General features: G+C 51.9%; 10 protein-coding genes across 10 annotated transcripts; 5 read left to right on the forward strand and 5 right to left on the reverse strand.

Moving 5' to 3' along the window:
• The first annotated feature begins 30 nt into the window (after nucleotides 1-30).
• On the forward strand, nucleotides 31-1,294 carry BDV14DRAFT_181771 (TOM complex receptor protein TOM20). Its single transcript, XM_073770111.1, has 3 exons — nucleotides 31-230; nucleotides 298-543; nucleotides 600-1,294. The coding sequence occupies exons 1-3, from the start codon at nucleotides 173-175 to the stop codon at nucleotides 806-808; spliced, it is 513 nt and encodes a 170-aa protein (XP_073623810.1). The 5' UTR covers nucleotides 31-172; the 3' UTR covers nucleotides 809-1,294.
• Nucleotides 1,295-1,792: 498 nt separating this feature from the next.
• Nucleotides 1,793-3,992, forward strand: gel2 (1,3-beta-glucanosyltransferase gel2). The gene is made up of 4 exons (XM_073766247.1): nucleotides 1,793-2,056; nucleotides 2,114-2,244; nucleotides 2,343-2,727; nucleotides 2,785-3,992. The coding sequence occupies exons 1-4, from the start codon at nucleotides 2,048-2,050 to the stop codon at nucleotides 3,703-3,705; spliced, it is 1,446 nt and encodes a 481-aa protein (XP_073623811.1). The 5' UTR covers nucleotides 1,793-2,047; the 3' UTR covers nucleotides 3,706-3,992.
• Nucleotides 3,993-4,279: 287 nt separating this feature from the next.
• Nucleotides 4,280-7,718, reverse strand: BDV14DRAFT_204353 (F-box and WD domain protein; the record flags this gene model as incomplete). The annotated part of the gene is made up of 2 exons (XM_073774509.1): nucleotides 4,280-7,356; nucleotides 7,415-7,718. 2 exons carry the CDS (start codon nucleotides 7,716-7,718, stop codon nucleotides 4,280-4,282), a joined length of 3,381 nt encoding a protein of 1,126 aa, XP_073623812.1.
• Nucleotides 7,719-8,032: 314 nt separating this feature from the next.
• On the forward strand, nucleotides 8,033-10,942 carry BDV14DRAFT_181776 (MRX complex nuclease subunit). Its single transcript, XM_073770112.1, has 2 exons — nucleotides 8,033-8,261; nucleotides 8,313-10,942. The coding sequence occupies exons 1-2, from the start codon at nucleotides 8,246-8,248 to the stop codon at nucleotides 10,742-10,744; spliced, it is 2,448 nt and encodes an 815-aa protein (XP_073623813.1). The 5' UTR covers nucleotides 8,033-8,245; the 3' UTR covers nucleotides 10,745-10,942.
• A 405-nt stretch (nucleotides 10,943-11,347) lies between these two features.
• On the reverse strand, nucleotides 11,348-14,691 carry BDV14DRAFT_192706 (uncharacterized protein; the record flags this gene model as incomplete). The annotated part of the gene is made up of 4 exons (XM_073771664.1): nucleotides 11,348-13,096; nucleotides 13,150-13,496; nucleotides 13,911-14,244; nucleotides 14,299-14,691. The coding sequence occupies 4 exons, from the start codon at nucleotides 14,689-14,691 to the stop codon at nucleotides 11,348-11,350; spliced, it is 2,823 nt and encodes a 940-aa protein (XP_073623814.1).
• Nucleotides 14,692-15,771: 1,080 nt separating this feature from the next.
• On the forward strand, nucleotides 15,772-17,649 carry BDV14DRAFT_181779 (aldehyde dehydrogenase domain-containing protein). The gene is made up of 3 exons (XM_073770113.1): nucleotides 15,772-15,986; nucleotides 16,047-17,318; nucleotides 17,368-17,649. Exons 1-3 carry the CDS (start codon nucleotides 15,928-15,930, stop codon nucleotides 17,525-17,527), a joined length of 1,491 nt encoding a protein of 496 aa, XP_073623815.1. The 5' UTR covers nucleotides 15,772-15,927; the 3' UTR covers nucleotides 17,528-17,649.
• Nucleotides 17,650-18,468: 819 nt separating this feature from the next.
• BDV14DRAFT_192708 (Zn(II)2Cys6 transcription factor) lies at nucleotides 18,469-20,787 on the reverse strand (the record flags this gene model as incomplete). The annotated part of the gene is made up of 5 exons (XM_073771665.1): nucleotides 18,469-19,033; nucleotides 19,082-19,672; nucleotides 19,720-20,111; nucleotides 20,175-20,380; nucleotides 20,439-20,787. The coding sequence occupies 5 exons, from the start codon at nucleotides 20,785-20,787 to the stop codon at nucleotides 18,469-18,471; spliced, it is 2,103 nt and encodes a 700-aa protein (XP_073623816.1).
• A 2,188-nt stretch (nucleotides 20,788-22,975) lies between these two features.
• BDV14DRAFT_181783 (uncharacterized protein) lies at nucleotides 22,976-23,705 on the forward strand. The gene has a single exon (XM_073770114.1). It carries the CDS (start codon nucleotides 23,074-23,076, stop codon nucleotides 23,440-23,442), a length of 369 nt encoding a protein of 122 aa, XP_073623817.1. The 5' UTR covers nucleotides 22,976-23,073; the 3' UTR covers nucleotides 23,443-23,705.
• Nucleotides 23,706-23,954: 249 nt separating this feature from the next.
• Nucleotides 23,955-25,088, reverse strand: BDV14DRAFT_136744 (YdeI/OmpD-associated family protein). The gene has a single exon (XM_073766250.1). The coding sequence runs from the start codon at nucleotides 24,886-24,888 to the stop codon at nucleotides 24,040-24,042; it is 849 nt and encodes a 282-aa protein (XP_073623818.1). The 5' UTR covers nucleotides 24,889-25,088; the 3' UTR covers nucleotides 23,955-24,039.
• On the reverse strand, nucleotides 25,089-27,261 carry BDV14DRAFT_136743 (putative nonsense-mediated mRNA decay protein Upf3). The gene is made up of 2 exons (XM_073766249.1): nucleotides 26,857-27,261; nucleotides 25,089-26,798 (listed from the first exon to the last, which is right to left on the reverse strand). The coding sequence occupies exons 1-2, from the start codon at nucleotides 27,099-27,101 to the stop codon at nucleotides 25,289-25,291; spliced, it is 1,755 nt and encodes a 584-aa protein (XP_073623819.1). The 5' UTR covers nucleotides 27,102-27,261; the 3' UTR covers nucleotides 25,089-25,288.
• Nucleotides 27,262-27,288: the final 27 nt, after the last annotated feature.

Genomic DNA, 27,288 nt, shown 5'->3' on the forward strand with positions numbered 1-27,288 from the left:
CATCGCAGCTTCCCGTCATGACGCCGAAGAGCTTCGAGGTCCGCTTTCAAGCCAGCGCAAACAACCGTTCGGTACCTTCATCACACAAGACGTGTTTTCTTAGATTACATATCTATTTTGCATCTTCCATATCCTGACGACATCCCTTCGTCTTATCTACACACGCGTCATCATGAAGTCCTCAACGCTCGCCGTCGCTTCCGTCGGAACAATCATCACCGGCCTTCTGGGTAAGGCTCATCTCGGTTATCCTTCCATCTATACAAACCGATGCTAACCCGAATATCTTTTGCGTAGCTTACGTCGTATACTTCGACCACAAGAGACAGACGGATCCCGAGTTCCGGAAATCATTGAAGCGCAACAACCGACGACTGGCGCGCGCTGTCAAGGAGGAGGCTGAAGCCCAAGGCGCGCAGCAACGCGAGCAGATCAAGAAGGCCCTGCAGCAAGCAAAGGAGGAGGGATTCCCCACTGATCTCGAGGAGAAGGAGTCGTACTTCATGGGCCAGGTCGCCAAGGGCGAGGGTCTCTGCTCAGAAGGTATGCTTATCAAATTCTCTCGATAGTGATATCAGCAGCTCAGTTTCCGATTCCAGGTGCCGACAAGATCGATGCTGCATTGTCCTTCTACAAGGCGCTCAAGGTTTACCCTCAGCCGAAGGACCTGATCTCTATATACGACAAGACTGTTCCCAAGGAAGTGTTGGAGGTTCTGGCCGAGATGATTGCTCTGGACCCTTCTCTCAAGCTCGGCGGTAGCTTCACTGGCGAAGGTGGCAGTGCTGACCACCACGGCGTCGAATAAGCGCGCCACGCCTCTTGTTCCCTGTCCGCCCACTTTTCTCTCGGCATAAGACCTTTGGCCCGCCGACGCCTTTCTCAGTTTCTTGTGTGTTTCTGGCTCACGCTGGGTCGTGGCCTGGTCATTCTTCCAAACAATGGGCCCTCTTGACGTTATAATTATGCCACGATCTTGGGCGTGGACAACCTCTCCACTACTGTTCATCTTTCCGTTTCCCTGTATAGCTGCATCACGCCTTGGCGCCTGGTCCGACGTGGCGGGCTCCTTGGTATTTTCTCGGCGCCATGACTTTGTCTTGTCCTCATCCAACTTTTACCCCTTTCTTTGTCGGTTTCGTCCTCCCCCGATGATTTTGTGGGTTGCTGGGATTGGCAGCTTGTGTTATTTTTGATTTCCCTGGGAGCCCTTATAAGGGAACCGGGCTGTATTTTAGAGACTTGTAGTTGCAGTGAGAAAATCGCATGATGATAGATTATGTTTAATAAGGGCAATAATGTTTCTCTGACTTGACTTGCATAAGCTGAGCTCACGTGCTGCGAGTTTGGGTAGCACAGGGGAGAGCACCATCCAACAACCTCCGTTCCGTTAGTTCTCCGTTGATCATCTCGCAAACTTATTTTTTCGCGTTCACACCTGCGATTGGACTTCAAAAAAGATCATCTTCTGCTGGGGTTTCCTCAGCGCCGCGGACTGCCGATTCCACCATCCCATGGATGCCAAGCTCCAATTGATAAGTCCCTTTCAGGGGACTTACCAGAGGTGGATCGCTGGTGGGCTCTTGGACGAGACATAGGCTCATAGCTCCTGGGTATCGCCCCCGCCCAGCACCCTAGTTTTACCATCGCGTTAATTCAGTGGCTGCGCGCTGATAGCGATGATTACTGCCCAGCCCGCCGAGCTCTTGTTTGTGTTTCGGGCTTGTCGCTTTCTTGGGTGTGTCGAGGGGCGACCCTGACCCTCTATTAATTGGCTCCATGGTCTGTATCTCTTCGTGATTTTCTCTTTTACTCACTCTTCCATCGCTTCTTCAACGCCTTTTCTTCTTCCTGACGACTTTTATTCACCTTAGGGTTTTTATTGACTACCGACACTCGTTCTTTCCCGGTCTCACCAGAGCCGCTGTCACTCCTTCAAAACCGAATTTAAGGGTCTTCCCGGGGAACACCCTATACAATCGTTCACCTCAGCCACATCAAACATTTATTCAGAAGCGTTACATAGCGTCGCTCGATTATTATCACAATGATTCCTGTTTGTTCTCCTTATACATTGCTCGCGACCAGAAATCAGGACTGACGACAATGGCAGAGCTACGGTCGCGTTCTCGCCGCGGTTTGCGCTCTTGCGACCACCGCAGCCGCTGTTACTCCTGTTGAGGTCCGCGGAAAGGACTTTGTCAACAGTGAGACTGGAGATCGATTCCAGATCATTGGTATCGAGTAAGGATTTACAATTTTATATAGATCTCTCGGGGGATATTCGATCTCGTTACTTGGTTGAGAAAGCGGTGGTGCTGATCGTCGCATTTCTCCAACAGTTACCAGCCCGGTGGTACATCAGCCGTCAACAAGAAGACCGATCCTCTCAGTGAGCGCGATGAGTGTCTGCGTGATGCTGCCATCATGCAGCAGTTGGGTGTCAACACTATCCGAATCTACAACCTGTCGCCCGACCTTAACCACGACGAGTGTGTCTCTATTTTCAATGCCGCCGGTATCTACATGATTCTCGATGTCAACTCGCCTCTTTACCCCGGTTACATTGACCGTACCGCTCCTTGGGAGACTTACAACAAGGACTACTACGGCCAGGTCTTCGGTATCATCGAGGCCTTCAAGGACTACCCCAACACCCTGGCCTTCTTCGCTGGAAACGAGGTTATCAACGAGGACAGTGTTGAGGAGGTTCCTCAGTACATTCGTGTATGCCACATCTCCAGGCGCTTGCTCGAAAAATCTCCCATGCTAATCCAGCTTTAGGCCGTCCAACGTGACATGAAGGAGTACATTGCGAATCACCTTGACCGTTCCATCCCGGTCGGTTACTCTGCTGCCGATATCCGCCCCATCCTCGAGGACACCCTGAACTACTTCATGTGCGAGGATGAGGACTACGAGACCTCTCACTCTGACTTCTTTGGTCTCAACTCCTACTCCTGGTGTGGTGATGCCAGCTACAAGAGCTCTGGCTTTGATGTCCTTACTGAGATGATGAGCGACACCACCATCCCCGTCTTCTTCTCCGAGTACGGTTGCAACGAAGTCCAGCCCCGTGAGTTCACTGAAGTCCAGGCCATCTACGGCGAGCAGATGACCCAGGCCTTCTCCGGTGGTCTTGTCTACGAGTACACCCAGGAAGACAACGACTACGGTCTCGTCAAGCTCAACGACAACGGAACCATCACTCTCCTCGTTGACTTCGAGAACCTCCAGGACCAGTACGCCCAGCTCGACTTGGACCGCATCACGGCCTCCAACGCCAGCCACACCAACATCGAGTCCGTCAAGTGCAGCGCCGACCTCATCCAGAACGGCACCTTCAGCAGCAACTTCACCCTTCCCGCCAAGCCCCCTGGTGTCCAGAAGCTGATCGACGACGGCTACGATGGTGTCGACGCCGGTAAGCTCGTTGACGTTGAGTCCGAGGACATTCCCCAGACCGTCTACAACCACCAAGGCCAGGAAGTCACCGGTTTCCGTCTGAACGTCCTTGCCGACGGCGCATCCAACCTTCCCGGCAACAGCTCTACCACCACCACCTCTGGCTCCGGTTCCGGCTCCGGCTCTGGATCTGGCTCTGGTGACTCCGGCGACGATGGCGACAACGCCGCTGGAATGGTCGCTGTCCCCGTCGGTCTGGCCACCGTTGCCGCTTCCCTCTTCGCTCTGGTCATGCTGTAAACAATTCCCTCTTGGCCTGTCAACTCGAGGTTTTTGTCTTTCTTTTTTTTTTGCGCTGTCCTCAGTCTTTCTACTTGTATCTATCTCATTCTTAAAACGTCGTCTTGACTTTTTTTTGACTTCACCTTTTTTTCGGCAATTCTACCGGGTATCTCCGTCAGGGATCATCCACGATTTTTGATGCTTCTATAATGTAAATGCAATAATCCATGATTTCTAATGATCTAAGCACAGAGTTCGAGTGGTATCCAGTGCGGTAAACAAGCCCTAGCTCAGTCCACGTGATGAGAGGCCGCGGGCGCCAGAATATATCCCCAACTTGACAATGATGTATCTTTGAGAAGAGACTAAAACGTTTGATGCAAATACCTGATCATGTTTTTGGTGGGAAGTGGCGTAAGACCTGAAGAACTAATTTCTATCAAGACCAGAAGACAGGTATAAATGAACAGCAAGATGCGATTGAATGGTTATCGAAATCGAAATGTACAGAACGCAAGACAAGAAACAAAGTCAACAGTAACTACAAACTAATATGCCAGTCAAATGTCAGTCGACAGTTACCATCACCAGTTTACCAAACCATCCGCGTCTTGCCTTTGCCTTTAGCTGATGGAGACGGTGAAGTCACGGGTAGCGATGGGAATTCATTATCCTCCTGGGGCGTGGAGTCTTGAATGTAATCCTGGTCATAGTCATGACCATGGCCGTGCGTCTCAACGAGGCTAAGCTGGATAGCGAGATCCAGATCATTGATTTCCTGCTGGCGACTGCTCTCTGCGATGGGCCTGACTGGAGAGGATGCACCCTTGCCTGAGGGCGAGCCAGAGGCGTATTTGATTGGGCAGGGTGAGGGCGTCTCAAACGACTCGAACGTCTCGAAGGAAGGCTTAGCAGAAAATTCCTCCAAAAGACTGAGGCGAATAGCCTCCGCGATTTCTGGATCGAGGTCATCGACGGGATCATTGCATGGCGAAGAAGCAGACGAAAGCTCATCGGGTGCAAAGGAACTATCGTTTGGCCCGACAGTGTCGCTGGGAGAAGTACTGATGACAGAACCTTCCACTGTATCACCGCGTTTCATTGCTTCGCTGCTGTACGCTTCGTGACTTAACAACTGCGCATAGGCGAGCATTTCTTCCTCGCTTACGCCGGGACCAAGAAGATCGACCCCGAAGCGTTTACTCAGGTGGGATTTCTCCTTCGCGTCGGCCTTGGCTTGCCTCTCCATTTCTATTTTCTCGTCATGGATGTAATCGTTGATGGCGCCGCGCCCGCTGTTGTTGAACCGTTGCTGGCCGCCGCCTGCTGCGTTGTTGCCTCGTTGGCCATAACGAAGTCGTCGTTTGTTGCTTTTGTATTCGTCTGCGGCGGAGGAACTGTATGACCAGTAACGAAGGTGCGTTCCAAGGGCCACCATTCCCCTTAAACGAGTAGGGTCAGGGTCGAGGCAAAGAGCACCGGTGGCATAGAAATTGTTACCCACACCATTCATGGAAGCTTCAGCCTGAACTAATCGTCGGCGTGCGCGCGTAGAGAAGCGAGAGTTAATAGTTCGAATTGGACGGGTGGTAGATGCGAGGGGATCCCAAGCCTGCACCAGTCCATCGTTACCACCATGAACAAGATACAAAGACGTAAGAGCGAGACAAGAGACTCTGGGCGATTCAGTGAAGATACAACGGATGGGAGCAATCGAGTTGATAATCTCCGCATTCTTTGACGTGGGCGAGCGAATGTCCCAGACAAAGACGGATCCAGTGGAAGTGCCAACCGCGATGTAGCGTCCGCGCTGGCCTGGGATCTCAGATCCAGGCGACCGTTGCATATGCGGTAGGGGCGACGATACGGCAGAGGAAGACTCCGAGCTACTAGATATGAGAAGGTCCTCGTCAGGTGTTAACACAGCGTAAGTCGAATTATCCATAGCGCTTGTCGTGATTTGCAAGGACTTGCGGCCCCCGAAGTTGAAATCTGTGATATACCATTCGGTATTTGAGGGAGAGCAAACGGTTTGATTGACCTGACCAGAGGCTCGTGAAGGCGGGAAGCTGCTTGTGGCAGATGAAGTGGTAGCGGTAGCAGGACCGCCGAAAATTGATGAGGTAGCAACAGCGGGCGAGGGAGCGTAGGACTGAGCTACAGGACCTTGCGGAAGCGACAGTCGGAGCTTACGAGTATATCTCTGAATGATAGCCTTCTGGTCTTCGCCATCGCCGCGTTGAATCACGATAAAGGCCTCGCCAGCAATATGACCATCGCCACCAGCAAAGTCGACTATGAGGTCACGTCTCATGTCCCAACCTTCACAAACCTTGCGGAAATGCTTTGGTTTGAAGGACATAAATCGCTCGATTTCCTTTGTCTCAGCCGCTATCTGGTCGTCGCTAAGCTTCATAGAATCCGATGATGACCGTGGACTGTAGCTTCCGTCGACGAGCTCGCGATTGAACGGATCCGGCCGAGCGGCACGTCTGCTGACTTCAACCAATTCCCACCGAACACTACGTCCGGTCTTCCAAGCCAACTGCTCAGCAGCCTCGGGTGTGATGTTAGTCGGCATAGGATCAGTTTGCTGAGGTAGATCAGAAAGGTAAAACACCTCCCCTAATGCATTGAGCGCCGCCGCCCATACTCGACCCTGCCGTTGACGCTTTTGGGAGAAGTTGTCATCCACCGCGATAGAAACAATTGGTACACCAGGACTAAGAACCCAGCGAGCCGTAGTCTGGCCCCTTTCGAATCGTTTCTCGTAGGTGGGGTGAGGCCCTAGCGCATAGGCAGTGACAATGCCCGACGAAGTACCTGACAGCATTCCAACCAGACCGCCAGTCAACTTGAGTATTTCGGACGATTTCGCGATCCATACTGCAGTGATGGCGGTTGTGATATGGTTTATAGCAGGAATACCGAATTGCGGATGGGAGCTTCCGTCGCTGAGGAGACCCATGAATCGGCCTCTTTGCTCAGCCGTGGACAGATAGTAGATGCGCCCTTGTGGACATCCTTCGCCATAAATCATACCGAAAGGCTGGCTGACATCCATTGAGTTGGGTACTCCAACGAGATTTCCAGACCCAAGTCCATACTCAACTTCACCGGGAAACGAGTCGGCGAAGTGGCGCGAGAAGTTATGGTCAGCTAAGCCCCAAGTGCCAACTTTGACGGTGGAGGGGTCGCTTGCAGTAACAGCGCACTGCTCCGAGGCCCCATGGATGAAGAGAGGTTCCTTCTTGGAAGAGTCGTTCCCGAACGTTCCGTTCAGGTGGCTGACGGGGTACAACAGCTGGGAAGTATAGGTCGCAATCGCGCTGCCGTTGCGGACCGACGCAGACCGAACCTGCGCATTCTTCTTGGAGATGCCGATTTGGCCTGGCTTACCCCGAGACAATGATCGCAGTAATCGAGTTCGCAGAATGTATTCGCTTCTCCACGACGCCAATGCAGTGAGTCTCGAGAAGTATCGCTTATCTGACGTCAACCGATCGCTGTCCGCGGCGTCTTCCAAGGCCGAGGGGCCAGGGAAGTAGCGGGAGAAGGCGATCCTCCACGCATGAGGGGTAGTGACGAGGCTATGGAACCGGCGCGAGACCAAAGCAATGGACGAGAGAGCCTGCGGGGGCAGGTGGGATAAAATATGGGTTAAGACCTCTGGAACCAAATGTTAGACACATGAGCGAGTTGGTGGCGCTGATTGGCCGAGACGCACCGTTAGGAATCGCATCCAAAGAAAAGTTCGACCCCTTTGCCGAAGGTATCACTATGAACCCAACATCTGACTGACTCCGATGGATATCCTCGTAATCGCCGAAGCGGCTGCCAGCTGGTGAGAACTCGTTTACGACCGATGCGTCGCCTGCTGATGAGTCAGAGTCTCCGGCGTCTTCAGGAAGACGGCCAGAGACTCGAGAGTCACCATAGAGATCATGTCCATGCTGGGTGGAATGGAAGAGGTCTGAAGACTGTTCTATTGTAGGTGGACGGTTGGAAACGTCAGAAGGCCCTGATTGCATATAAGGTGGTCGCGGGGTGATAGATAAGAGCGATGACGACTGAGCCAGGTACAGTTCTGGATCAGTCGGGGTGGTTGAGAAGCGAGGAGAGCGTAGTAAACGTGCGAAACAGGCGATGAGCTTTGTGAGGATGTGCGATGTTCAGGGAGAGGGAAATGAAGGGAGGGTAACGAGGAGGGGAGATAGATGAAGGTGTTCGGAGAGTGACGGAGGCGACTCCATCGCTGCAGGTTTCGCGTTGCGCACGTGATCTCGCGCCGTGGCGGTTCCAGAGCGTGTCTGCCACCATGAGAGCTGCATATGATCTCGTTTGTCGCAAGTACGTCTTTCATCAATTGAACTGAGGCTTAAGGAGGCAGCTATCGTATTACCCGTATGGACTGCTAGTCTGCCATTGATTCTGCTCCAAGAAGTTGCCGCCAGGCAGCAACAGCTGCTGAAGTCGGTGGTTACCTACTACCCCGACGGTCTGTCTATATTGAGGGCCGCTGAGCCAAAATTCAAGATTTCGGATCAACGACGCTATAATGACCAGCCTAGGAGGTAAGGACCTACGATTCTCAAATTTCCAAAAATCATGCTCATACCTTCCAGACGCGGAAACGATCCGCATCCTCGTCTCAACAGACAACCATGTCGGCTACAATGAGCGAGACCCAATCAGAGGCGACGACAGCTGGAAGAGCTTCCATGAAGTGCTATGTCTAGCCAAAGAACGAGATGTCGACATGGTGTTATTGGCAGGCGACCTCTTCCACGAGAACAAGCCATCCCGAAAATCAATGTACCAAGTGATGCGCTCCATCCGCATGAACTGTCTCGGTGATAAGCCTTGCGAGCTTGAATTGCTTAGTGATGCTAGTGAGAACTTTCAAGGTGCTTTTAACCATGCCAACTATGAGGATCTGGATATCAATGTCGGAATTCCCATCTTTTCTATCCATGGAAACCATGACGATCCATCTGGCGAGGGACATCTTGCCGCTTTGGATATCCTTCAAGTATCGGGTCTACTGAATTACTATGGACGGACGCCGGAGTCGGACAACATCCAGCTCAAGCCCGTACTGCTGCAGAAAGGTCGAACGAAACTGGCGCTCTACGGAATGAGTAACGTGCGAGACGAGCGGTTATTTCGCACTTTTCGAGATGGAAAGGTCAAATTCTTCAGACCTGGAATCCAGAAAGACGACTGGTATAACCTGATCTGCGTTCATCAAAACCACCATGCATATACAGAAACCGGCTATCTCCCAGAGAACTTCCTCCCTGAATTCCTCGACCTTGTCATATGGGGCCACGAACACGAAAGCTTGATCAACCCGCGCATGAACCCCGAAACAAAGTTCCGCGTCATGCAACCCGGTTCATCAGTGGCAACATCATTAGTCCCCGGTGAAGCCGTGCCAAAACACGTCGCCATCCTAAGCATCACAGGCAAAGAAATGCACTACGAGCCGATCCGGCTCAAATCCGTCCGCCCCTTCGTGATGCGCGAAATCATCCTCTCCGAAGAAAAGGGAGCCCAGAAACTAGCTCGCAAGGAAAACAACCGCACAGAAGTCACCCGCTTCCTAATGACAATCGTCGAAGAACTCATCGAAGAAGCCAAAGCCGACTGGCTCGAGCTCCATGGCGACGAAGCCGGAGACGACGAGGAACTAGAAGTCCCCCTTCCCCTCATCCGCCTACGAGTCGAAACATCAACCCCAAAAGGAGGCAGCTACGACTGCGAAAACCCGCAACGCTTCTCGAACCGCTTCGTCGGAAAGGTCGCCAACGTTAACGACGTGGTCCAATTCCACAGGAAAAAGAAGAACCCTTCCTCTCGCAAAAAAGACGACGGCCTAGACGAAGAAGCCATATCACACCTTTCTACCCTCGACACAGTGCAAGTCGAACAACTCGTCCGCGAATTCCTCGCCGCACAATCCCTCTCCATCCTCCCCCAAAATTCCTTCGGCGACGCAGTCTCCCAGTTCATCGACAAAGACGATAAACACGCGATGGAAATGTTCGTGAACGAGTCCCTAGACGGACAAGTCAAGCATCTCCTCTCGCTAGACGCAGACAGCGACGCCGAAGACGAAGCAAATACTCAGCAGAGTTCCCTCCAAAAGGCCATGGAGAAATATCGTACTAAAATGGAAGATATGTTCTCCAAGGGCGCGACGAAGCGCACAAGAGGCAGAAAACGGTTCAAGCCCAGGCCTGAGAACTGGGACAGTGATTTTGATGAGTCCTGGGAGGATCAGCCTGGTGCGCTTATTCATTCTGACAATGAGGGCGGGGACCCGAATGAGGTTGAGGCTGGTGAAGATGGCACTGAGGCTTCGGCTGTGAGGACCTCAGGACGTGGCCGTGGTCGTGGAAGAGGTGGACGCGCCGGCGCCGCAACAACATCAACGCGCAAAACAGCCGCTAAACCCGCTACAACGCGGAAACCTGCGGCGTCAAAGGCAACAACCACGACCCGAGGACGCGGCCGTCGCACCGTATCAGAAGACGAAGAAGAAGAAGAAGAAGACGACGTTGTAATGCTAGACGACGACGACAACGACAAACCCTCAGCACCTATAAAACTATCCTCCTCCGACGTTTCCGAACCCTCCGAAGACGACGACTCCCAAGCCCTCTTCGTCAAACAACCCTCTAAAGGACGCAAGACAGCAGCAACAACCAAAGCCAAAGCACCACCAAAAACAACCAAAACCACGACCACCCGAACAACGAAACGAACCGCGCCCTCCCCGGCCCCATCTTCAAACACAGTCAGTCAAACGGCAACTACAACGACCCGCCGCGGCGCAGGGCGAGGAAAAGCAACGCAGCAATTAACGCTTGACTTTGTTGGTTCGCAATCGAGTCAGCGTGCGGCTGCTGGAGCTGGAGCGTCAGCGGCAAGCAGTAACACGCGCTCTATGCGGCCAAATCGCACGACGAGGAGCGTGAGTGTGCTGAGTGAGGATATCGATGATAGTGATGGGTTTGAGCCGATGCCTAGTAGTAATCGGCGGAGGAGGTAGGGCTTGAAGGTCGAGATAGGGCTGGGTAGGGCACAATGTCCTAGTAAGTGGGTTTGCATAGTTGAGCGAACTCCGGATTCGGGGACGAATAATGAACAGTAAACAGCGCATAATGCATAGTGATAGTGACGGTGACAATACCCCCTTCAAATTGATAATTACTGTCGTATGAATACCCAGATATTCTGCTCTTTCAGGTTTTACTGCTACTAACATGCTAGCTAGTATGATTGTATCCAAGTATGATCTGCAGAACGGGGCGTCCGCTGTCCACGTGCTGAATAGCTCTCCTGCTTGATTTAGAGTAGTCGCGATGGATCATTAGGCGTTGAGCTACTCCGTACAGTGAACAGTCAAGCTCACTATCATTCTACGGAGCTTCTAGCGGTGTCGGCTATGTTTCTAGCTCCCATTGCAAATCTAGCTAGGTACCAGCTTTATGATGCCGCAATATGTCTTGCATAGATCCATGCGGCCCTAATAAATCAATAAAATCTTGGCCTATTTGGACCACATATAGCGTATACCTTAATCATACAGCCATACTTACTTGCCAGACTAGCAACTGGCACCCAACTCACATCTCACGAAACGAAAGTATTATCATAGCCTACCCCTATTCAAGAACTTCACCGGCAAGTCGACAAACCGACTCCTCAAAAACTCCGCAACATTCTTCCCCAAGAAATCCACCTCTGTCGTGGCAGAGACGCCGCGGTCGAGCAAGTTCCTGAAAAGGAAATGTACCGCCCGAAGATGGGGTAGCTCGAAGCGTTCGATGGGCATTCTAGTCCCAGTTCTAGTTTCAGACCGAGTTGCATTTGCGCGCACGCTCGTATTACTAGCGTTGCCATTGGCTCTCTCGTCTATCCAATCTCCATTTCCTCGAACTCCGCTCTTGTCGCCGACCTCGGTGCCAATCTTGGTTTCAATCTCACCGCCGAAATTCAAATTCAGCAGCTCCGTTATGTTCTCAAGAGAGAGCGTCTCGCGGAGCCAGTCGTACTCATCGGCGTGCCGCACCCAGAAACCGCAGTTTGCGTCGGGCCCCTTGTCGCCGGAGCGGGCGTGGACAAGCCAGCCAAGCGGGCCGCGGGTTGTGGGTCCTTGGAGTGAATTTGTTGTATTTGACGGTTTCGACAGGTTTGGGTGTGGGACAGGGCTAGAAGAGATCGTCGATGGGGACTGCGTCTTGGATGGTGAGGAGTCGGTGTGACGGTGGCTATCAAGGTCAAGAATGGTCACGGGTTGTTGGAGTGGATAAGTCCTTGTTTCTGGCGGAGGCGGGATATTGATGACTTTGTCCGCCTTGGAAGGAAGATGCACTTGGTGTTTCACGTCCTCTTGCGGCAAGAGCGTAACATAATACTCAAAAATCTGCTTCGGGTACCCCTGTCGCATGTCCAGGTGGAAGGTAGCCCCCGGGTACCCCTGCATGATGTTATCTGTGATGTGGCGTAAGAAGCTATTCGGCGCTATGTCTTCGGCATGCCGAGCTTGAACGATAACACGGAATGTAACAGTAGCGCTGTTTTGCGTACTGGGATTCTGGGGGGCGGAGCCCAGCGTAGAAAATCTTAGGGCTGTGTATTTGCAACTGTACGGTGCAAGAAGGTGTCTTATCTGAGCTTCAAGCATGCGCGCTTTGGCGTCGATGTCTAGCCCGACTAAGAAGTAGGATGCTTCAGCTTGGAAGCCGCCGCGGGCTGTAATCCCAACTTTTGTAGTTGGAGGTGGTGGGCCGGAACGGACGCCGTGGAGGGCGACGCGGTTTGTAGAAAGTTGCTCAAAGGAGATGTCGTTTAGAATAGCTGTGACGTCTGAGTTGAAGTACCAGGGTCCTTGAATCTCATATAGCAGCTGGGAGGTGCAAGTGTCAACTGTGACAGCGCCGCCGGTAGCATATTTCTGCATTGTAATGACCACTTTTCCATCGGCTGATATTTCAGCTATAGGGTAGCCAATGCTGGACCAGCCATCTTTGCCAACCTTTTCAAGATCCTTAAAGCCGGTGAAGTTACCGCCACAGACGTAGTTGCTGCATTCAATGAGGTGTCCAGCGACAAAGGCATTCGCCAGCCGGTCGAGGTCGCTCCGCTGCCAATTATGATACCAGTATGCTGCTCCAATGACCGGGGAGGCGTCGGACACCCGTCCACAAAGTACAATGTCAGCTCCCTCAGAAAAAGCAGTGGATATACCGAGGCCACCTAAATAGCACTGCGCAAAGATCGGCTCACACGACCAGTCTGAGAGTACCTCGCCGGTATAGATGTTCTTGAACGTTGACTTCCCTGAAGCTAGTGCCGTTTGCACTGTGGATAGGACCTCATCTCCAGATATCCAAGCCACCTAGACTTCTTAGGCCAGATCCTCACGAAGGGTGTGCTAAAAGAGGGACTAACCTTCAAGTTCAAACCCTTAGCCCTCACCATCTGCTTCACAACCTCATACAGCCCTTTGGTATCCGTGTTTCCCGCATTGACTGCTAGCTTGATGCCATACTTCGCCAGGTTCTCCAGAGCCGGCTGGAGAGCAAGGAGAAACGACAATTCGTACCCCGGTGGGCTACTGTTGTCCTCTGCGCTCGATTTGCTTTTAGTATGTTCTTGGTCTATTCGTCGCCCAGCGCCGACTGCCATGTTCGCTTCACTCATGAAGTCGGCGATTATCACGTCCACCGGGTCAATGGCGTAGTTCGAGGCAAAGTCTGCGATGGCATGGCGTCTGTCTGATGCAGAGCCGGAAGCACCTGGGTGTTCTTTAGATTGATTGTACTCTTGTGTTGTGTGAGACGTACCTGCGATGCGAAGTGGTCGTGAGGCCATGGTGGATGACGGTCAGATGCGCTGCTGAAATCTTTCAAGGAGTATCTTCAAGATGAATTAGATAAAAATAAAACTAGGTGAGATATGAGCCATTTGGACTGAGATTATCTAGGAGTAAAGATAGTCGACAAAATCGTTGTCGGAGAGAAAGATGAGGCCGAGGTCGTCGGTTTGGTGATGCGGGGTTGGCCAAAGAAAGAAAGAGCGATCATATAAGTGACAAAGTAGGAGTAATAGAAAAACCGTGAAATCCATACTCGACGGGAAAAAGTGTTGAGTGAGAAATATTTCATGACAAGGAGCGCTATACTAATGGATCGTATAGAAATCAATAAAACCCGCCCACTGCAAAATCGCCATGACAACAAACAGCAACAACGCAGAGGTCTTCACAAACTCAATCTTATCACGATGATAACGAGTCCAATTGCTGAACTTGGCTAGCTGAACGCTCTGCCCACTATCTTGCAGCGCTGTTCGAAGCCCTGGTAGCCCATCCAAGCTGCGGCTGTTCCATTCGCTCTGATACGAGCGGATACCACCAGCCTCTACTACCTTGCCCGCCCAGTTGCTCAGAGTCTTGCGGTCTTCAAGGTATGGCTTGGGCTCATTTGTTTCTGAGTCATAGGACAGAGCTAGCTGGGGAACGCCGAACCCGCATGAGGTTTGCACCTAGTTCAGACTGTGTTAGAACCTCACTCAAGAGAGAGAAGGGTGTGGACGAACCTTGAAAACATTCAGCCGGATAATTGCACGAGCTCCAACCAAGCTCTTTCCTCCCATGCGCTCGAGGTATAGATTGAATTCTGAGTCGCTCCATTCAATGACCGAGCCAGTGCAAAAGAATCGCATAATGCGGGGAGCTGCGTCGAAGGAGCAGAACATGATGGTGATGCGGCCATTTTCGCGCAGATGGCTAATTGTCTCGCCGCCAGACCCTGTAGCATCAACGTAGGCTACTTCATTAGGTCCTAGAATAGCAAATGAAGCATCGGGAAGTCCTTTGGGAGATAGGTTGATATGCTGTCCTGAAAGTGGAGCAGAGGCAGTGAAGAAGATTTTCTGCTTCAGAGCCCAGTCACGAAGATCTGGCGAGATTGAGTCGTAAAACTTGGGCATTCTGCAATATTCGAAGATGACAGACGAGACAGAAGCGTAGGTGAGATAGTGTTGGAGGTGAGAAGTGTTATATCACAGGGCGGAGAAGGTCTCCAACTCCGAAACTGCGTGGCCGCCTATTGGAATCCCAGCCAACACCATTGATGGACTTTATTCTATCATAGGCTGCTGATATCAAGCGTGAACATTCAAGTTGATTTATAGGTGCAGTAGAAGAAGGATCAATGCGACTCTGTGAGTCACCAGACGTAGGCTAAAATACCCCGGCCGAACACTGTGCGCCATCATAGCTTCGGTTGGGGGCGACAAACACAGATATGAGCTGGATTACATTAGCAAAGGAAAAAGTCATCAGTTGGCGCAAGGTTTTGAGAATTTATAAGCTGCAAGCTTGTCAAGCCTTGGGCTGAAGCTTGACCCGGAGCAGTGGAAAGTCCAGGACCGGGGTGACTAGGGCGCATTAGTACGCAAGAAACTTGGCTTTTGGTGTACATTTTAGTAGGTAGATCATCTGCTCGAGCTTGATCAACAAAGTAGAGTTTAAATCCATGCAACGCATAGAGACGGTTCTTGTAGGTAGATTCCGCAACAGTTCCGCGGGTTAGCGGGTCATTTGGCCGTCAGCAGCTTGGGAGTGAGGGGGAAAAGCCGGGGTTAAGGATGGATTTGGGGACGGAGGGTCAGCACGTGGTTACTAATCCACCTCTATAACCCTGGTGTTTAATGAATCAATTCTTATCACAAACTACAGCTTCTAATCAGCAAATCTAACAGTATCAGTACTGCTATGTCGGCCGAGTTGCAAAAACAGCAAGGTACTCTTAGCTTGTATAGTAGCGGAGGGACTCCGATGCCAAGCGGTGTATCATGACGTATCAAATACAGCCCCGGTGGCAAGGACCCCGCATGTTTAGCAGTTCGTGGCGGTGGAAAGTTTCAAAGCTGCCAATTACCAATACCACCTCGGCAGCTCAGTGGACACCGAGGGGAATGAAATCATGGTGTACTGCTAAGGTGGGCCGCAACGTAATTTGGGGGGGACTGGGCTGCTACCGCTTCGGTGCAATTCTCCTGCGTGTATGGAACTGGACGGTCCCCTCCTTCCCCTCTTTTATCCCTTGGACTGTTTTCCTCCAACTATCTATCATTTATTAACCTTCGTCTCCCCCGCTGGTCCGGTTCTCCTACTCTTCATCTCTCCTCTCTCTAAGATACCCAGATCACTCTCCCCTCACAATGTCTTTGTTCACCACCATCGAGACCCCCGCGGTCAAGTACGAGCAGCCTCTCGGCCTGTATGACGCTCTTCCCCTCTTTTGCCACCATCTTCATCTCTAACTTCTCGTGACTACTAGGTTCATTAACAACGAGTTCGTCAAGGGTTCCGAGGGCAAGACCTTCGAGACTATCAACCCCAGCAACGAGAAGCCCATCGTCGCCGTCCACGAGGCCAACGAGAAGGATGTTGACACTGCCGTTGCTGCTGCCCGCGCTGCCTTCGAGGGCTCATGGCGCCAGGTCACCCCCTCTGAGCGAGGCATTCTGATCAACAAGCTTGCGGATTTGATGGAGCGCGACCAGGACACTCTTGCTGCTATCGAGGCTCTGGACAACGGCAAGGCCTTCACCATGGCCAAGGTTGACACTGCCAACGCTATTGGTTGCTTGCGCTACTACGCCGGCTGGGCCGACAAGATCCACGGTCAGACCATTGACACCAACCCCGAGACTCTTACCTACACCCGCCACGAGCCCGTTGGTGTTTGCGGTCAAATCATCCCCTGGAACTTCCCTATTCTCATGTGGTCCTGGAAGATTGGTCCCGCTGTTGCCGCTGGTAACACTGTTGTCCTCAAGTCTGCTGAGCAGACTCCTCTGTCTGCTCTTTATGCTGCCAAGTTGATCAAGGAGGCTGGTTTCCCTCCTGGTGTTATCAACATTATCTCTGGTTTCGGCCGTGTTGCCGGTGCCGCCATCTCCAGCCACATGGACATTGACAAGGTTGCTTTCACTGGTTCTACCCTTGTTGGCCGTACTATCCTCCAGGCCGCTGCCAAGTCCAACCTCAAGAAGGTTACTCTTGAGCTTGGTGGCAAGTCCCCCAACATTGTCTTCGACGATGCCGACATTGACAACGCCATCTCCTGGTCCAACTTCGGTATTTTCTTCAACCACGGCCAGTGCTGCTGTGCCGGTTCCCGTATCCTCGTCCAGGAGGGTATCTACGACAAGTTCGTTGCCCGCTTCAAGGAGCGTGCTGCTCAGAACAAGCTCGGTGATCCCTTCGGCCAGGACACCTTCCAGGGTCCTCAGGTCTCCAAGCTCCAGTTCGACCGCATCATGGAGTACATCAACCACGGCAAGCAGGCTGGTGCCACTGTCGCTCTCGGTGGTGAGCGCCACGGTGACGAGGGTTACTTCATCCAGCCTACTGTCTTCACCGACGTTACTCCCGACATGAAGATCGCCCAGGAGGAGATTTTCGGCCCTGTCGTTACTGTCCAGAAGTTCAAGGACGAGGCTGAGGCCATCAAGATCGGTAATGGCACCGAATACGGTCTTGCTGCTGCCGTCCACACCAAGAACGTCAACACCGCCATCAAGGTCTCCAACGCTCTTAAGGCTGGGTAAGTTTTGACAATCCAATGTGCATCGATCTGTGCTAACATCTCGCAGTACCGTCTGGATCAACAGCTACAACCTCATTTCCTACCAGGCTCCCTTCGGTGGCTTCAAGCAGTCCGGTCTTGGCCGTGAGCTCGGCTCCTACGCCCTCGAGAACTACACCCAGATCAAGACGGTGCACTACCGCCTGGGTGACGCTCTCTTCGGTTAAATTAGCGATATGATATCATGAACAAATTGCGTTTATCCCGCTTGATCGTGGCAATGGCTCCAGAGTGTATCTATCCCATGTCGCCAAGTGCTTGATGTAAAAACATATCAGAAATAATCAGATACGATTTACGATTCATTTTTTCCTTGTAGTCACTTAGTTTCACTTGAATTCATTTAAAGACACGCCTCTAGAGTTTAGCCACCACCCAGCCGGATTTGAAATCAGAATGCGGTGCCCCGCAATAAGCAAGGCCAGACCACACCGGTCCCTCCCTCGGGTTTCCGGGCGAGGACCCCGCGAAGACAAGTCTCGGGTTAATATACACCGAGGCAAACCATTGCATGATGACAGAAGACGGATGGACCGTTCTCCCACCCGCAACCTGCAGAATTATTCTATGCAGAATTAGACCGGGCCTACTGTAGCTTGCTAGGTAGGTGTGTATTGTAAGTCCGTTTTAAAAATACTGGCTGGTCTAGTACAGTACGATTTGTTCCTTGGGTAAGTATGGTTCAAGGTTGCTTGTACCGCTACCTACCCACCTACTGGTACTTACTGCCTGCCAACCAGCGAGCAAGCTCGCGTAGCTGGCTAGGGACTCTGGCATCTAACCAATTTTAATGGTAGAACGGTCAAGAGAGAACTCGGTTCAAAATAATTGATTATGTCAAGTCGCTCAGTTGTACCAAGTGGCTGAATGCAAGATGCCGATGCTGATGCTGTATGTATAAGGACGAATCGTACGGACGAATATAGGTAAACGAATAGACAAGTAAAGACGGGCACATCAAGAACGAAAGGTGCACATAACGCTCACGAATAGACACATGGGGTATGGACTGGTCAGCTCGTCTGCGTCAGCTGGAGTTGGTAGTTAGGTGGTCAACGAAGTAGTGCTAGCGTCACTCGCCCCCACCGCGAGAATGGATAGAAGTAATCTAGTTCAAGAATGAATCGTCGATGAACGGGAACCGGTCCCAGAGTGGTAACTCCATGCCTTCCCATCCTGGGAACGCAGCGGTGACGTCGCTTGCGTCGAAGAGAGCGGCGTTCTGGGGCTGGTCTTGGTCCGAGGGGCCTGATGGGAAGGTGGTTCCAGGTTCTGCGGAAAGAGGTTGAGCAGCACCGAGTAGTTGATCCTGAGTCTGAGCCGACTGTCCTGCTCCCAGACCAATAGGCGACGAGAAAGTCGCGATGTTATTCCCTCGAAACTGGCTATCTGACTGCGGCTGTGCCTCTGTCCGCCTATTGCTCAGACTAAACAGCTTGCTGACGTATTTCTTATCCTCGGGTGGATGTTCTCGTAGTCTCTGGCGCTGCTCATCAATTGCGTTGCGGAGAAGATTCAGGATCTCAAAGTAATGCGCTGCCTGAGCGGATTGTTGTGAGAGGAAGCGCAGGACATCGAGTGCGCCGGTGAAGGATTCTTCGAGAGTTGAATCGAGTTCTTTTGTTGAGAACATGGAGAAACCGGGGATTAGGGCTGCTGCGAAGACGAGCGCTCTGGGCTTTATTAGTATCACGTGAACGGTACGGATTTGAGATGCTCACTTGAGAATGCACATGTTCCCTAGCAGAAGTCGGGACTGATGTACCTCCAGACACGTCTGAATCATGTATAGTGCTGACTCGACGCAGGCGTTGGCTAGCCTCGTGTGCGCTGGGTCTTCAAGGAGGGTATCGTCGTGAATTAATCCTGGGGAGTCCTGATGCAGTCGAGCAAGACGGACTCCTAGTACAGAAATCATGAATGGCCGTGTTACGATTATGACGGCAAAGTGGTAGGCGCAGGCGACGTGGAGACTTCCGATGATGTGTTCCTGCGCGGCGATGCGCTCTTGTGGCGTACTAGGTGAGGAAAGCAGTGATTCGGGAAGGTCGTTGCTCCATTGCTTGAGCTTGTCGAGGAGTGATTCTGCGACTTCTGTTGAGGCAGCCTTGTCAGTGTATAACCTGGAGACAATCTCGTCGAGAATCTTGGTCATCTGGTAAGACGCGATAAGACCGTCGTCCATAGCGCTGGTTAACGGCAATGAATTCAAATCTGGTGTCTCTGACTGTAGGTTGGCGGTTGCTGGGGCTCGGCCGAGGATCGAGCTGACGAGAAGATCTAACGTGCAAAGACTCATCCAGACTCGCGTTCTAGAAGATGTTAGAGATACGGCGCGTGGGATGGATACGAACCCTACCTTTTCTGCTGCTCATCTGCTTCGAGTAGAGTGAAGGCAGTCATGTGAAGGCCTAGAGCTACTGCTGCCCTAGCAGCGACTCCTAGGTACATAAACGCAGCGTTCCTCCGACATGCGCCAAGCATGTAAAAGGACAATAAGATGAACAAGCGGATCAGATCCAAACTCGGGTTCTCAAGCATTCCCGCAAATGCATGCTGTTGGGCGCGCTTGAAAAAGTAACGCTCCACCCGTATGCTGGTAGCTCCATTTACCGACGACTGCGCTCCGATAGCAATCATTATATCCCGTAGGGCAGCCATCGCCTTACTGCGCGTTCCGTGCATAGGAGGTGATGTTCCTAATATGTGACGAGCCTCTAGATCTGACAGTACGTTTATGAAACCGCTTGTCTAGCACATAACTCGGTATTAGCAAACGACCATCGGGAAGTACGCTGGACAAGTTAAGCACACCGCAATATGGCAAGTCCGGATATAGTCCTGCTCTTCCTGGAGACCGATGCCATTCTCGAAAGACAACGGTACGTCGTCCGGCGTGTCCGTCTCGAGCATATCTTCTTTTGTAGCATTATGTGAGAATTGAGATGGACCGATGTGTTGTGTGACTGTATCGCGAAGTAGCTGCAAGAAGGATATCGATGCGGCCCTGCCGATGTAAACTACAATTTCCATCAGCCATGTAGCCAATAAGCTTATAGGGGGTCCCAAGTTCCGTACCTCGTTCACCTTGCCTACTCCGCAACATTCGAGAATGTGTCTTGTGCGGTGCACCTGATGTATTCGTCACGGCAGGTAGAAGCTGCGGAAGAGCTCTCGGGCCATTGCTCGTGTTTCGTGTCCGACGTCCCGCGTCTGGACTGGTAAGTGCTCTGTAGGTATCATTCGAATGTCGTGGAGACGAGGCATTGTTTGACCGTCGAAACGGGACACAGGTGTCAGCGCGTCCATTCCGTATGCATTTCGAGCATGGAAAGGTGCCGCTGCAGCGCTTCTTGGAGGCCCGGCACGCGAGGCAGGCTTCAGGCGCGCGCAGACGGTTGGCGGGGAGAACTTTTGGACGCGGCATCGGAGAAGGCAGGATACCTGGCCTTCTTTTAGCTCATAGTGAAGGTACCTAAAGACAGGTGGTGACTGTTGATTAAGGTGTAGATCGCTGGAGAGCGTTGAGAAGGGAAAGAGAGAAATGCGGAGTTAAGCGTCAGCCAGTCGGCTTTGTCCCCGCACTGATAAGACCTTATCTACGGAGTATCCCAACTGCTGGTTGCCAAGAATGCCTGCATGAACTACAGTCATGAGAAAGTGCATCATATGTGCTGATTCTAGTGTTTGAAGTTCATTTCAAATAGCTGGATTGTTGCTTGGGAGTCTCGAGTAAATTATTGTTAGACTCATAGCCAGTTTTTGTTTGGTGTACAGCCGAAGTAGATGTGTATGCCTACTTGACAAACAGGCACCGCAGAAGTATATATATCCAGCAGTCAACGTCTTATTGAGCCAGACCGTGCTTCAACACCAGGATACAGATGTTCTTTACTATATACAAAAGACCAATGCAACTAGAATTCACTTTGTTGAATTATTATATTACCAGCAAATACACCTGGCGGTTCCCATGAGGGTATCTATCCTCAAGCAAGAATGAGCTCTTCTTCATCGAGTCTGATGTTGACCACCGGGCAGCTTGCAAGGTCAATTGGCAGAACTTCTCTCATATGGTACTAGCAAATAGCGACTCGCAAGGCAGTAGGCGGGGCGGATTTCTCCATCGCCAGAGGCATCAGGCTACTTTTTAACGACCTATATGTTAGGTTTTGCGACTCAACATGTCTACAATCGAGAACCAAGCCAGACCATCGACAGTCATACTTATTACTGAAACTCATGCTATCTTCAAATTGTTCTCTCAGACTCGTGAGTCGTTTACTGCTAAACAGACTGAGATCTGCCTAGGCTCACAGTGTCTCGCTCTCGGATCTCGAACTGGATACTTCCACCCGTCTGCCTCACTCTACCGGCCGGACGGTGTTCTAGAAAGGCGTGTCGACCGAGAAAAACACGACAAACGTAATAATATTTGATAATATCAAGGCGTTTAGTGGATGCAGCAAAAAGAGCTCATGAACTTCTGTATGTAGATTGGCCAGCCTGGAAATTCTAGAAGGAGTGGACCCACGCAAAACTTTTTTTTCCTGCTAAGTCCACCTGACCTCGCTAGTCACTAGCGCCAAATGGCCGCCGGCAGAATATTATAAAAGGCTGCTCTCCCCCGTTCATTTTGAAAATCAAGCGACTCTACGTATGTTCTCCCCTCCCCCTACATTGGGGATTCCTCTCTCTACCTTCCAAGCAACATTTGCTGACTGCCTTCTCTACAGTTCAAAGAATCACTTTAGAGTAGACGTCCCTCATTGAGCTCATCTAATGAGCCACACCCCCAACCCTTGCTGATGACTTCTATGTCCTCGATGCCCTAAAGTGAAGCCGTGTTTACTCCCGTCTCGACCTTGCTTTCTTTGGAGCAGACTGGTTCGCCGGTCCTGTTCTGGGATTGCGCTGGTCCAGGGAGTGGTGATGATCTTGACCTTGTCCTGGCGTCTTGACTTCGGTCGGCCGGTCTTGGTGGGTGTCGAGGAGGTCTGAAAGGCTTTTCTCTTTTCCTATTTTCACCTTGATGTTGGTGTTTGGTTCGAGAAATTGTTGGATCAGTTAGCGAATTGCAATGAATTTTTCTTATGAAAGATCTTTTCTTAATCTCATGTAGATTCGTAGATCGTGCCTTGACTGACAGCTTGTCGAAAATTTATTCGTAGCTTCAAGCTTATCAGCGCTAGTACCAATACAGTTTAGCTCAAATTTAGTGGGTCTCACCGCTGTCAATGATTTACGCCCACTCGTATTCAATCTTTATAGACTCCATGTCTAGACGAAAGAAGAACTCGACTTGAACAAGCTCAGATGCTCGGGGAGATCACTTTTCCATCCTTAGACTTCAAATCATACCGCGACGTTCTCGGCCACACCCCAAGCCAGACTCTCATACCATAACAATAGCTCAACATGGTGGATCAGAGTGATTGTTGACTGGGATCTACCAGACTCAATACTCAACCTAGGTTACCTCAAACGCGGGTCACTGTTCCGGAACTTCATCCATGCAATAGATCTCTCCTTGCTACATCTGTTAGACGATACAGTCACGCTTCTTGCGTTGAATTTGACCACCATTAAGCAGTCTGAGCCGCAGCAACCACAGAACACAATCCACCTCCGAGCAGGGCATCACGATACAGAGAATTACTTCCTATCTCTCTTTCCAAAGGTACGTTACAACCTCACAGAGGACCCAGAGCGGATGATATACCCGCCCCTCGAGTTGGTTGCTAGACACCATAACCTCGCACATTACAACACTTCGACTCTCGACCTTCTAGAAGACAAAGACATCTATCCAACAGTCTCTGTAGTACGAGTCCCATCTTGGCATCAAAATCAAAATCAAAAGTTCGCGTACAAGACGATTGATCGCCCGATATACATCCCCGAAGACACGCAGTGTATCCTCGATGAAATCAACGTCCTCGCCCGAGTACGCGGCGAACCGAACATTGCGCAGATTGTCGGTGTTGTTTGTTCGGAGAACCCATACAAGACTCATCGATTGCACCCAGGGCAAGGGCCGAAGGAAGACATGGTGCTTACAGGGTTTCTGATGGAATATTAATACCGGAGGAGATTTAGACAGCGTCATCGAGAGGACCAAGACTAAGACCAAGCACAATCCCGAGAGAGACTCGGCTCTCCCGATAGTTCAAAGGGCTAAACAGATAGGTCAAGCTCTCCGCTCCCTCCATTGCCGAGGTCTCACGCACTTGGACGTTAAGCCCGCGAATGCCGTTCTACACGAGAATGAAGATGCTGTCCTTGTTGATGTTGGTGGGACGGGCGGGTTTACGATGGAGTGGCTTGCCCCCGAGATGGTGCAGTACATCCGGCGGAGTCAGGGAAATGTTGCTGAGGCGCCGTTTGGGCAGCGGGTGATGAACGACTGTTGGGCTTTTGGGAGGGTATTGGACATTTTGGCGGATGTTGAGAATGGAAATGGATATTTGAAATTGAGATTGGTAGTGGTGATGCGGTGGAAAAGGTAAGGAGGGTTGTTGCGGGTTTGATGGAGGAGGATCCTAAAAGGAGGAGTTCCTTTGGATGATGCTCTTGCTAGCCTGTAGATTGTAGAATGAAGAAGCATATGCCCGGATTTTGACTAAGGGAAAGCTGAGTATCATTGGTAGGAGATGTATGATGTCTGTATACGAGGATATTACAGAGGTGCCGGTTTTCGAGACCGCAGTTGTCTAGTACTCGTACCTCCAATAGACAATATCGAAGCCTCGTCATTGATCTTCGACTTCGACACCTTGGCTCTCGACGCTCGCTCAACAGTTTCCTTCTCCGCCTTTGTTACCGTCTTCTTCTCAACCTTATATGCCTTCTCAGTCTTCACCTTCCCCTTCTCCTGCCCGCTCGACCCTCCCACATCTCCATCCCTCAACATCTCCAATACCCCCTCAATAACCCTCCCCCTCTTCATCACATCCCTACTCCCAACCTGCAACCTATGCAAAACCGCATACCGCTTACTCTTCCTCCACCCCTCCCAAACCCCCCTAACATGCTCATTCCCCTTCTTATTCAACATCCTCTCCAGATCACCGGGGACCTCAATCCCAGCAGGCCCATCATAAGCCCTCTCCCACCGCCCATCGCGTTTCGCAGCCTCAACAGCTTCCAACCCAGCAGATCTCATTCGGCCCTCCTCTATTAATCTTGCGACGGTGGCGACATTCTTCGCGGACCAGAGACTTTTGGCGCGACGCGGTGTATACCGCACCGTCCAGTGGGTCTCATCGAGTGAGTTCGAGCGCCCGTCTATCCAGCCGAAACAGAGGGCTACTTCGACTGCTTCTGCGGCGGTTATGGATTGGATGCCGGAGGATTTCTTGGCGAGTTTGAGGTAGAGGCCTGGAAGGGTGTTGTGGTGGGTTGAGAGGAAGGATTCGAAGGAGGAGATTGTGGGGAAGGAGTTGGTTGGGAAGTCTTCTGGTAATGTGGTAGGTTTAGTATTTGGTTTCGAGGTCGGTGATTTGGGTTCTCTGGTCTTTCGGGGCATGTTGGGTGTGACTGGTGGTGGGGATGTCGATGCGGAGCGGAGGTTGGGGTCGGGGTGCGGAGATGCGGTCGGAGGAGGTGAAGACGAGTGCTGAGGAACGCGAATTGCAGAGAACGAAGAATCAAATGGTAGCTATGTTGAGGTGAGGGAGGAGCTAAAGGTATTAAGCCCAGGGGTCGGAGATGTCGCATGAGAGAGGTAGGTAAAAGGTGAGAAGCTCCAGGCAGCTAGGTGAGATGTAAGCTTTGTCTGCTGCCTCCGCGCCTATCACGACTCTGGTAAGAGGAAGACGCGCTGCCAAGGGCGGCACGTGAAGGATTCTCGAAACCGCGAAAATCTGAATCATATCGTACGTTGACCTCGTCCTTCATTATCCATTATCATAACACAGTAGGATACATCACTTCGTCTCGGCAGGCTTGCTCTCCGACGCGTTTGCATTACCACCGCCTCCTCCATTAGCATTTCCATTGCCCTTGGAACCGCCCTTTCCGCGGCCACTGCGCCGTCCTCGAGAGCCTCCTGAGCCTCCGCCTCCCTCGCCGGATTTCCCACCGCGGTTGGAGCTAGCATTGGTGCTTGTGGTCGGGCTTGCATTGCCGCTGGTGCTGGCGTCCGCGGCCGGGTTGGACTGTTTCGCCTCGCCGCGACCCTTACCGCGACCTTTCTCTGCGCCGGGGTTGGCTTTCCTTTCGAGGACCACGACTTGGCTCTGAGCGACTGTCACCGGACTAGCTGAGATAGCCTTCTGTAGACCTTCTGGCTCTGCAAAGTCAACGTAACCAAACCCCTTCTTCTTGTCAATCTCGACCTTGACGACCTTACCGAAGGGCGAGAAGGCGGTTTCGAGGAGCGGCTCCGTCACGCCTTGAGATGGGTTGGCGTGTTTGAGGAATGCTTGCGTAGCAGTGGGAGTGGGCGTTGGTGGTGCAGCTGCAGCTGCCTGTTTTCCTCTTCCTCCTTTCGGGCCTCGTGGTGTAGATTTAGGTGGTGCAGACGCGCCAGCTTCGGGTTTCTGGGCTGGAGGGGTTTCGCTGGGTTGAGGTGTGTTGGTTCGTTTGGCGTTCGCGTCCTGGGCCGCGGGTCCCTTTGGTGATTTTGCGGGTGTATCCCTCTTGCTGGCCTCCGATGCAGCGCTCTGCTCGGTTCGAGTTTCACCATCTCCGGACGCCCCTCGTCCGCCTCGTCGACGATTGCTTGATGGCGCGAGTCCCAAGTCTCGCTGTAGAATCTTGCCGACAGCCGCAGCATTTCCGCGCTCCCTCTTCCGTTCTGGCGCAGGCGATGCCGCATCCTTGGGCGCGTTCTGAGCCGGAGCTGTCTTTGCGGCTTGCTTCGATGCCACATTCGCGGCTTGCTTGTTCGCCGCCTTGACAGCTTCTTTCGTAGCTTTGTCGTTCCGTGACTTCTTCTCCGTTTTCTCAGCACTGGCAGGCAAAGCTTCCTTGTCAGGCCGCTGGAGCAGCTTCTTTGACTGGACCTTTTCTGCCTTTGTCTCTCTTTCCGATCGTCTCGATGACTTGTTCGAGGCCTCCTTGGCCTTGTTCGCCTTCTTCTCTCTTATGTATTGGACCAGTGGAGTGGTTGTTATAGCCTCCTTCTTATCTTCTCCTTCAGTAGATTCGCCTGGACCGGGCTTGATAATCGGCTGCGTAAGGCTCTCGAGGAACTGAATGAACTCAGGGTCCTGATCGATTGTTCCCTGCCGAGCATCTTTGCGGACCCGACTGCCGGGTATTTTGGCATACGGTGCGAATTCCAAATTCGGGGGCCCCAGTAGGACAGGGTCATTGGCGGTGTTGCGGGCATCGTTGAATGAGGTGGCTCGTACTTTATCTGAGAGAGGGCCGATTTGTTCGTTCGAAACGACGTAGAGGTACGCCCGAGAAGGGCGCGAGGGTTTAGCTGGACTGTAATTGAAACCGTTAGCCAACATACCAACAAGAGCGATTGAAATGCAATACTAACTCTTTCGAAACCTTTCCAGGCTTGTACTGAGCCCAGCTGACCTTTCCACCTCCAACCTTCCAGTCCGGGCCCAACGCCGTCTCAAACTCCTCCTGTGTCAGTCCCGGAGGTAGACGCCGCACAAGCAGCTTCAACCGCGGGGCTGGAGGCTTTGGTGTCTTCTTAGCAGCGGGCGCATTTTTCTGAGTCGCAGAAGCCGAAATCTGAAGAACGCCTCCGCCAGACTTGGACAGAATCTGCGTCATATTGGGTCCCAGCAGGGATCGATTTCGTGTTGATCACCGGCAAGCGTTGACAAAGAACGGATGATAGCGGTCGTATGAAAGCAGTTTCTGAGTAAAGCCTCACATTCCAGAAACAAGTGAGCGACTCCGATGACAGCCTGCTGAAGCTGAGGCCTGCAGGTGACCTTGCACTATGAGAGTTGGGACT

The sequence above is a fragment of the Aspergillus stella-maris genome (assembly GCF_047715825.1).
Source record: "Aspergillus stella-maris strain CBS 113639 unplaced genomic scaffold BDV14scaffold_73, whole genome shotgun sequence".
In the NCBI taxonomy this organism is placed as follows: domain Eukaryota; kingdom Fungi; phylum Ascomycota; class Eurotiomycetes; order Eurotiales; family Aspergillaceae; genus Aspergillus; species Aspergillus stella-maris.

Excerpts from the sequence above, each read along its gene's own strand:
- BDV14DRAFT_181783 (XM_073770114.1), top strand. The coding sequence starts at position 23,074 with ATGATATACCCGCCCCTCGAGTTGGTTGCTAGACACCATAACCTCGCA.
- BDV14DRAFT_136743 (XM_073766249.1), bottom strand. The coding sequence starts at position 27,101 with ATGACGCAGATTCTGTCCAAGTCTGGCGGAGGCGTTCTTCAGATTTCG. Across the intron at positions 26,799-26,856 it reads CCTGGAAAGGTTTCGAAAGA|TCCAGCTAAACCCTCGCGCC; the intron begins GTTAGTATTGCA and ends TTTCAATTACAG.
- BDV14DRAFT_181771 (XM_073770111.1), top strand. The coding sequence starts at position 173 with ATGAAGTCCTCAACGCTCGCCGTCGCTTCCGTCGGAACAATCATCACC. Across the intron at positions 231-297 it reads AATCATCACCGGCCTTCTGG|CTTACGTCGTATACTTCGAC; the intron begins GTAAGGCTCATC and ends TCTTTTGCGTAG. Across the intron at positions 544-599 it reads CGAGGGTCTCTGCTCAGAAG|GTGCCGACAAGATCGATGCT; the intron begins GTATGCTTATCA and ends TTCCGATTCCAG.
- BDV14DRAFT_136744 (XM_073766250.1), bottom strand. The coding sequence starts at position 24,888 with ATGCCCCGAAAGACCAGAGAACCCAAATCACCGACCTCGAAACCAAAT.
- gel2 (XM_073766247.1), top strand. Across the intron at positions 2,245-2,342 it reads TTCCAGATCATTGGTATCGA|TTACCAGCCCGGTGGTACAT; the intron begins GTAAGGATTTAC and ends TTTCTCCAACAG. Across the intron at positions 2,728-2,784 it reads AGGTTCCTCAGTACATTCGT|GCCGTCCAACGTGACATGAA; the intron begins GTATGCCACATC and ends ATCCAGCTTTAG.
- BDV14DRAFT_181779 (XM_073770113.1), top strand. The coding sequence starts at position 15,928 with ATGTCTTTGTTCACCACCATCGAGACCCCCGCGGTCAAGTACGAGCAG. Across the intron at positions 15,987-16,046 it reads TACGAGCAGCCTCTCGGCCT|GTTCATTAACAACGAGTTCG; the intron begins GTATGACGCTCT and ends CGTGACTACTAG. Across the intron at positions 17,319-17,367 it reads TCCAACGCTCTTAAGGCTGG|TACCGTCTGGATCAACAGCT; the intron begins GTAAGTTTTGAC and ends AACATCTCGCAG.